The sequence below is a fragment of the Chiloscyllium punctatum genome, chromosome 22 (genome assembly GCF_047496795.1).
Source record: "Chiloscyllium punctatum isolate Juve2018m chromosome 22, sChiPun1.3, whole genome shotgun sequence".
NCBI lineage: Eukaryota > Metazoa > Chordata > Chondrichthyes > Orectolobiformes > Hemiscylliidae > Chiloscyllium > Chiloscyllium punctatum.
Window position 1 is genome coordinate 59,344,061 of NC_092760.1, and position 9,230 is coordinate 59,353,290.

At 43.4% G+C, this 9,230-nt stretch overlaps 1 protein-coding gene across 1 annotated transcript; it reads left to right on the top strand.

The window, feature by feature from the left end:
- The first annotated feature begins 2,865 nt into the window (after positions 1 to 2,865).
- LOC140493372 (dispanin subfamily A member 2b-like) lies at positions 2,866 to 8,926 on the top strand. The gene is made up of 2 exons (XM_072591768.1): positions 2,866 to 3,248; positions 8,606 to 8,926. Exons 1-2 carry the CDS (start codon positions 3,042 to 3,044, stop codon positions 8,762 to 8,764), a joined length of 366 nt encoding a protein of 121 aa, XP_072447869.1. The 5' UTR covers positions 2,866 to 3,041; the 3' UTR covers positions 8,765 to 8,926.
- Positions 8,927 to 9,230: the final 304 nt, after the last annotated feature.

A 9,230-nucleotide genomic window follows, 5' to 3' on the forward strand; every position in this document is an offset into this window, starting at 1 on the left:
CCAGATAGCCAAATGTCCCTGTATTCCATACCTCCTGACTTTATGAATGAGCCTGCCATGGGGAACCTTCACAAATGTCTTGCTGAAGTCCATATACACCACACCCACTGCCCGACCTTCATCAACCAGTCTCGTCACCTCCTCAAAGAACTCAATAAGATGTGTGAGGCATGACCTGCCCCTCGCAAAGCTATGCTGACTGCCTTTAATCAAGCTATATTTTTCCAAATAATCATAAATCCTATCCCTCAGAATTATATCCAAAACTTGCTGACAACAGACGTTAGACTGACTGGTCTGTAATTGCCAGGGATTTCCCTATTACCCTTCTTGAAAAGAGGAACAACATTCACCTCCCTCCAATCCTCCGGTACAACTCCCGTGGAGAGTGAGGAAGCAAATATGTTCGCCAGCGGCTTATCAACCTCCTTTATCGCTTCCGGAGCAACCTAGGATAAATCTGGTCTGGCCCTGGGAACTTATCAATCTTAATGTTTGCCAGAATTTCCAGCACATCAACTTCCTCAATCTCGATCTGTTTAAGCCTGTTTCCCAGCTCCTCAAAGTTCTCATTCACAACAAGGCCCCTTTCCTTAGTGAAAACTGAAGCAAAAATCTCATTTAGGACTTCCCCTATTTGCTTGGACTCCATACACAAGTTCCCTATGTTATCCCTGACTGGCCTACCTTCTCCCTGATCATTCTCTTAGTCCTCACTTATGACCTAAAGGCCTTTGGGTTCTCCATAATCCTTGTACCAAGCCTTTTTCATGCCCCCTCCTTGCTCTCCTCAGTCCATTTTTGAGCTCCTTTCTAGTAAGCCTGTAATCCTCTAAAGCTGTGCTAGATCCTTGCTTCCTCCATTTACGTAAGCTGCCTTCTTCCTTTTGACGAGAAGCTCCTCTGTTCTCGTCATCCAAGGCTCCTTAATCTTACCCCTTCTTGCCTCTCTCAGAGGGATAAATTTATGCATCACTCACAACAACTGTTCCTTAAACAGTTTCCACATGTCTGTTGTCCCCTTTCTGTGGTACAATTGTTCCTAATCTGTACTTCCCAACTCCTGTCTGATAGCGTCATAATTTCCTTTTCCCCAATTAAATATCTTCCCATGGTAACTGCTCCTTTCCCTCTCCATGGCTATGGTAAATGTGAGGCAATTGTGGTCACTGTCACCAAAGTGTGCTCCCACCATGAGATCTGACACATGTCCTGGCTCATTGCTGAGCATCAAGTCCAAAATGGCCTCTCCCCTTATTGGCCTGTCTACATACTGAGTAAGGAAACCCTCCCGAACACGGACAAAAACAGCTACATCCAAACCATCTGCACTAAGGAGGTTCCAGTCAATATTGGGAAAGTTGAAGTCACCCATAACAACAACCCTGCTATATCTGCATTTTTCCAAAATCTGCTGGCCTATGAATTCTTCGATCTCCCTACTGCTATTAGGGGGTCTGTAGAAAACCCCCAATGAGGTGGCTGCTCCATTGCTGTTCCTAACCTCCACCTATTCTGGGTCAATAGACAAACCTTCCTCGCCAATCTTCATTTCTGAAGCTGTGGTGCAGTCTCTGATTAGCAATGCTACACTGCTTCCTCCCCCCCCCCCCCATTCTTTTTAAATGTTCTAAATCCTAGAACATCTAGCAACCATTCCACCATGTCTCCGTTATGGGCACAACATCATAGTCCCAAGTACTGATCCATGCTCCAAGTTCATCACTCCTATTTCTGACATTCTTGCGTTAAAGCAGACACACTTTAACCAATCCTTTTAGATTAGATTAGATTAGATTAGATTAGATTACTTACAGTGTGGAAACAGGCCCTTCGGCCCAACAAGTCCACACCGCCCCGCCGAAGCGTACCCACCCATACCCCTACATCTACATCAACCCCTTACCTAACACTACGGACAATTTAGCATGGCCAATTCACCTGACCTGCACATCTTTGGACTGTGGGAGGAAACCGGAGCACCCGGAGGAAACCCACGCAGACACGGGGAGAACGTGAAAACTCCACACAGTCAGTCGCCTGAGGCAGGAATTGAACCCGGCGCTGTGAGGCAGCAGTGCTAACCACTGTGCCACCGTGCTGCCCACGGTGCCCACCGTGCTGCTTTTGTTTCATCACATGAAAAACCTCCTGATAGATTCACTACATTCCGTCGTTGCCCCATCTACAACTACACCCCTCTCAGTAGCTCTTGTTCCCACCCACCTACACATGGTAGGCTACTACACAAAATATAGAATCATGGGATTGAGGGTGATTGAGCACTTTGGATCAAAAATTGGCGAGCTGAAAGAAGGCAGAGGGTGGTGGTTTTTGAGAAATATTCATCATGGAGATCAGTTACTCGTGGTGTATTATGAAGATCTGTTTTGGGTCCACGGCTGTTTGTCTTTTTTATAAATGACCTGGATGAGGGGGTAGAGGATGAGTTAGTAAATTTGCGGATGACACTAAGGTACAGTTATGGAAAGTGCCGAAGGATGTTGTAGGTTACAGAGGGACAGAGGTAAGCCACAGAGCTGGGCTGAGAGGTGGCAAATGGAGATTAATGCTGAAAAGTGTGAGGTGATTCACTTTGGAAGAAGTAACAGGAATGCAGAGTACTGGGCGAATGGTAAGATTTTTGGTAGTGTAGATGAGCAGAGAGATCTTGGTGTCCATGTACATAGCTCTCTCAAAGTTGCCAGCCAGGTTGATAGGGCTGTTAAGAAGGCATATAGCTTTTATTAGCAGAGGGATTGAGGTCATGCTGCAGTTGTACAAAACGCTGGTGCAGCTGCACTTATTGTGTGCAGTTCTTGTCACCACACTATAGGAAGGGAAAGATTCGATAACCAATTGGCAGACATTGGGGCAGTACTTTATGCAGTTAACGATTTTATCTGGAGACCCACCCTCTCGGATCAATGATCGTTTATAACACCCAGCTGCAGTTCGGGAATCACAGACAGCTGCTCAGCCTATTGCTGCAGAAAGGAGCGGTGCTTAGGTTGGTACTAGTTGCTCTGTTGTAATCTGCTATGGAGGGCAAAGTGAACCAACCCATGATCGACCAAGAACTTGACCGTTTCCGAGGGCCACACAGCAGCGATGATGTACCCTCGACCGTGGTGACTATTGGAACCGGTACTCCGCCGGTCAGTGACCACGTTCTCTGGTCTCTTTTCAACTTCGTTCACTGCAACTTTTGTTGCCTTGGCTTTTTGGCTTTGGTCTTTTCAGTTAAGGTGAGTTTGTGGCTTTTTAATAAGTATGCGATCAAATCCACGCTTTCTTCTTTTCTTCTCTGTTGAGGAATGGGAGATTACAACCTGAGTCTCGTATTTTCGCGTGAATATCTTATTAAGACTGCAATGGTAGTTTAGGGTGTTGGAAAAATAACTTTGCCCAGATCTGGTCTCTCCTATACCCTTTGCCTGGGTTAAGTAACTGCACCCAGAAGGCAAATTGACTCCATAATGAGTGCAACTCTTTTTTTTAAATTCTGATAACCCCACTCTCTGCTCTTGCCCACTCATCTCAGACTTGAATTAAACTCATTCCTTTTGTGGAAACTTTCTATTCTTTAAACTGTTTTGTATTACCCTCTTTCAGATATGTATCCTGTCTGGTAACTTGTTTTGGTTTTCTAGACTTGTATTGCATCTGATAAATTGCTTGTCTTTATCAATTGGCAGATTTTAAATCTTAGTCACTTTTTAAAAAACTTTAGCATTTTTAAACTACCTCCTGAATTTTTAATGTCCTTTTTTGCCCTGTGAACAATCCCACGTTCAAGTCTTGGATGAAACCAGCCCATCTCTTGTCAATCCCTTAGTCACTCTTCCTCCAAGGCTGTGACATCTTAAAGCATGGTGCCCAGAATTAGATCCATTAGTTCAGGTTGGGGTCCAACCAAGTTTGTGAACAAAACATTCTAGTGAAGTGGGGGGAATTTGATATTCTGTTTTAAATGGATGTGAGCTAAATGACCACTATTTCTGCATGCTGAATTTTTTTTCTAATTGGGGTAAAAGGTCAGCTGAGAGAAACTGCATGTAGTTCTTTCACTTTTTTGGATAGTGTCCACATGACTGATTTTTATTACAGCAGCAAATACCTGGAGCAGATTGGTTTAAAAACTTGCACTGCAAGCTTGTTTTATGGAGTTGTTTGATCAGCTCATTCTAGACAGGGCTCTTTTTTTTTCTCTCTGGGTGGTATGTGGCTCAGTGGCTAGCATTGTTGCTTCATAGCACCAAGGATCCTGGTTTGATTCCAGCCTTGGGTGTCCATGAAGTTTTCATCCAATGCTCAGGTACTCTTGTGCTTTTTTTCCTGCCCCCCCCCAAAAAAAGCTAGGACAGTGGTTAGGTGGATGACTTTCTTCCCCATGAAGATTGTGGGGACTCTAGGTGAGATGTTTGAAGGTTAGTGCAGACTTGATGGGCTGAATGGCCTCTTTATCCAATGCAGGGATCTGATTCTATTTAAAATTAGTGCTTGTTCCCAGGATGGGTCTGTCATAAGCAACCAAAGGTGCTGAGCTTTCTTGAACTATTGTCCCTTTCCCTTCAAATAAGGGATTGGTTATTCCCAACTAGATGGGGGAATTCTCCAAGCTTGTCAACTGGGTGTTTTCTACACAGAGGATAGTGAATTCTATTGTTTAAACAAAGAAACTCTAGGCTGAAATTTGAAGTGCCAAATTTGACTTTTCCAATGAAATCCACTTTGGAGAAGCTAAAGAGGAGGACCTCTAAGGTAATGATCCCAGGATTACTACTACCAGTGCCATGTACTAGCCAGTGCAGAAATGAGGGAAAAAATAGGCAGGATGAACACTTGGCTTGAGGGATTTGTTGGACACGGATTCCTTCTGGGGAAGGTGGGTCTATTACAAAATGGTCTACATCTGAACCAGACTGGAACCAATGTCCTTGGGGAATCTTTGTGACTATTGCTGGGGAGGTTTTAAACTAATATGACAGGGTTCTGGGAACCAGAAGACAGTGAGGTGGAGACTAAGAATTATGAAGATAGTATTAAAGGGAAAAGTAGGCAGAGAGCAGATGTGTTTAAAAAAAATGGTGGCCTGAAATGCATCTATTTTAATGAGTATAGTGTGTAAGGCAGATGAAATTGGGTCTTGGATTGGTGCCTGGAGTATGACATTATTGCAATCACTGATTTGGTTGAAGGAAGGGCATGATTGGCAACTCTGTCCCAGGATATAGATACTTTGGACAGGGAGGGATGGTGTTGCATTGCTGGTCAGGGACAACATCATGCCTGTGTGAAAGAAGCGCACTATGGAGATCTTGGGTAGTGAGGCATTATGGGTGGAGCTGAGAAATAAGGGTGCAGTCAATGGCTGGGCCTGTTACAGGCCTCTCAACAGTAAGCATGTGATAGAAGAACAAATGGGTAAACAGATTATGGAAAGATGTAGAGGCAATAGGGTAGTGATGGGGATTTATCATTGACTGATACTTAATATCAGAAGTCTGGATGGGATAGAATTTGTAAGAAGTGTCCAGGAAAATTTTCTAGAGCAGTACCTCCATAGTCTGAGGGAAGGGGCCATATTGGACCTGGTACTAGGAAATCTGCCAGGACAGGTGGTAGAAGTTGCAGTAGGGGACAGTCACAACAATTCTGTAAGTTGTAGAATCTTCATAGTGTGCCCTAAAGGGAAGAGTACTAAACTGGGCCATGGTCAAATATATCAAAGTTAAGTAGAGGATTGGACACAGCTATTTGAAGGAAGTCCACATTTGAGTAGTGGGAGACCTGCAAAATGCAGGAAGGAATGTCCCATTGAAGGCAAAGAATAGGACCGTCAAGAATCATGAACTGTGGGTGACAGATTGTATGGCTTCCCAGGAGGAAAAGCAAAGTGTACATAAGGTCTATGCAGCTCAGAACAGGTTCTGGAGGAATATTGGAAGAGTAGGACAAGTCTTAAATGAGGAATCAAACAGGCTAAAAGGGGTCATGACTCTAGTGAGCAGAGTTAAGGAGAATTCCAAGCACTACTTGCATAAGAAACAAGTAGGTGACTAAAGAGGATTGGTCCACTAAAGAATTTCAACAAAGGAAGGCTGTCAAACCTGAGAATGGGTGAGATTCTGAATTAAGTTGTATCAGTGCTTAGAGGAACATGAAAGTTGAGATTAGAGATAGAAGTTTAATTATTCTGGATCATGTTGACATAAGTAGGGAAGATGTGTTGGGTAGGTTAAGTTAGACAGATCCCATCTGGTCCTGGGGATCTATCTCATGTTGCTGAGAGGAAATAGCTGGAGCCCTGACAGATATCTTTGTGACATCCTTAAATACAAGTAAGGTGCTAGAGGACTGGAGGGTTGCTCATCTTGTCCCCTGTACATGGGCAGTAAGGATATTCGAGTAACTGTACTCTGAGCCTGACATCAGTAGTGGGAAATTGCTGGAGAAGGTACTGAGGGATTGGATCAATCTCTATTTAGAAAAGAATGGGCTTATCAGTGATAGGCAACATGGTTTTGTGCAGGGGAGATCATGCCTTGACAAGAGTTTGTCAATGAAGTGACAACATTGATAGACAAAGGAAGGGCTGGTCATGTCAGTCATGGACTTTAGTAAGGTGTTTAAGGTTCCCATGGTAGAAAGCAGTGTGCAGGGTGTTCTACTAGGTGGATAAAGAACTGGTTGAGCAACAGGAGACATAGTAGCTGAAGGGAGTTTCTCAATGGAAAAAGTGACTAGTGGTGGTCCACAGGGGTCAGTGTTTGGGGCCATTGTTCATAATATAAACAAGTCTTCAAGAAGATGCTGTTGGTGGTGATACAAGATTGGAGTAGCAGAAAGCATGAGGTTATCAAATACAGGAGGATATAGATTGACCAGAGTTGGGCAGAAAAGTGGCAGATGGCTTTCAAACCAGACAAATTAGGTGATGCATTTAGGCAAGACTAATTCTAGAGTGAATTATCCAATGAATGAAGAGCCTTGGGAAAAGCTGGTGGGCAGAGATCTGGGAGTGCAGGTCCATTCAACCTTGAAGGTTACTGCACAGGTGGATAGTGGTCAAGAAGGCATAGTATGATTGCCTTCATTCAATGGGGTATTGAGTATAAGAGCTGGCAAGTCACTGGTTTAGCTGCATTTAGAATGCTTTATACAATGTATCCACAAGGATGTGGATGCTTTGGGGAAAGGTGCAGGGAAGGTTTGCCTGGTATGGAAGGTGCTAGCTATGACCAGTTGAGTAGGTTAGGTTTATCTTTAGGGGAGAAAAAGGAAATTGAGGGAGACTTGCATGAAGCTTACAAAATCATGAAGGGTATAAGAGAAGCTTTTTCCAGTGTAAAGGACTCAATAACAAGGTCACCTCTTCAAGGTAAGAGGTGGGAAGTTTTAAAGGGGATACGCACTTCACACAGGGTGGTAGGTGTCTGGAACACTGCCAACAGAGGTGGTAGAGGCAGGCACAGTAGCATCTCCAGATGCATGAGTAGGTGGGGAGCAGTGAGCCAAATGCTTAAGAATTGGGCAACAGGTTTAGACAGTTGATTTGGAGGGCCAGAGAGCCTGTTCTGGGCTGTAAATTTTGTTCATTTGAAAGGCTTGCATGCATGTCTGCTCTCTCATCTGCTCCCTTCTAGATGCAAACAGTAAACCTCCTGCTGATGTTTTGTTTGCACTCATCTATTTGATACTTTGACCCCCTCTTTTGGTGGTTCTCAAACTAAATTAAAGCATGACATTGATTAGTCAGCTAATATCTTGGTGTCATTGAATTGTACTGTTTCTGTTTTAATTGGTTTGTCATTGGGCTGAGACTTGAGTGCCTGCAGCCTTAGCACTACAAGATTAGAATCTTCAGAACTAGTCATTGACTTCCGTGTTAACCAATGAACAGGTGTAGGCCCTTGAGCCTGTTTTGCTAAGCAATGAAATCATGGCGGATCTGCTCAAACTCTATACCCATATCTTGAACTGTATCTCTGATTTGAACCTAACTGTCACTTGTAGGTATTTGGGACTCTAACTACTCTTGTGTAGAAGTGTTTGAATATCTTAATGGTTGGACCTTATTGGTTCAATAACATTCCTAGCTCTAGGATCCTTAATCAGTGGGAATAATCTTTCTGTTCTATAATTAGTCACAGTTCTAGAATGCCCACAATACAAACAGGCCACTTGACCCACAGTCTACACCAACCCTTGGAGAATCTCTGCCAGACCCTTACCCTATCCTCATAATGGCACACTTTCCATGGCAAACCCACCTAGACTACACATCTTTGGAGTAGTACAAAACTGAGTACCTTGCATATTGTCATGTCTGGGTTTCGACAAACTCTACCCAAGGCTGAAATTGAACCCACTCACTAAGTATTAACCACAGCCATAATGCTGCCCAGCCTTATTTGGAATTGGAGTAAATTTGTATTATCTCCCCTTCTAAAGAAAATAGTTGTCACATCTTACCTGCATTCTCACCCCTCTGGGTGATAGAGGATAGAGGCATTACTGAGGAAGCAAACTTCTATCTGTCTTAGGCAGTGATTAGATATTGCTGAAATCTGAAGTGTCACAACTTTCTCTCCTCTTGCAGTCTAGAGATCGTAAAGCTGTGGGAGATGTAGCTACAGCTGAAAACTACAGCTCAACATCCAAATCGCTGAATATAGCCACAACATCTCTGTCCATCCTTACTTTTGTGATTTTGTTCGGACTGCTGGTTGCTGGTGTGATCCAGATTCCCCGTTACTGAGGACCAAACTCTATTCCAGGATGAACATTACAAATCATTGATGGATAACAAATGATTGACCTTCTGTCATTGTGGTGTTTGAAGTATTTCTAACAGACTTCTCATTCTGTAATGAATACTTTGAAATATTATACAATAAACTACAGTGCTTTGGTGTGGCAAGTTAGCTCTTGTTTTAGCTGTATTGCAAAACCAGTCGGAACACTACTCAGCCAAGAACAGGCCATTCTGCACTCAGCCTGCTCATGACCTAGCTTGCCCTTAAGACTTGTCTAACATCAATTTACCTTCTTGCCTGAACCTTTTGTGATTTTTAAAAGTTCAACTTCTCATAACTTCATACAATGTATAGTATTTAACATCCAGCCCTGGACAGGCCCTATCTTTAATGTCATGCCCCTGGTTCTGCAGGGAATTTAGACTTAACAGACTAAGGTCTTTAAACACATGCTATCTAAGCAGTCTT

Coding starts and splice junctions, on each gene's coding strand:
- LOC140493372 (XM_072591768.1), top strand. CDS start 3,042: ATGGAGGGCAAAGTGAACCAACCCATGATCGACCAAGAACTTGACCGT. Junction 3,249..8,605: donor CTTTGGTCTTTTCAGTTAAG/GTGAGTTTGTGG, acceptor CTCCTCTTGCAG/TCTAGAGATCGTAAAGCTGT.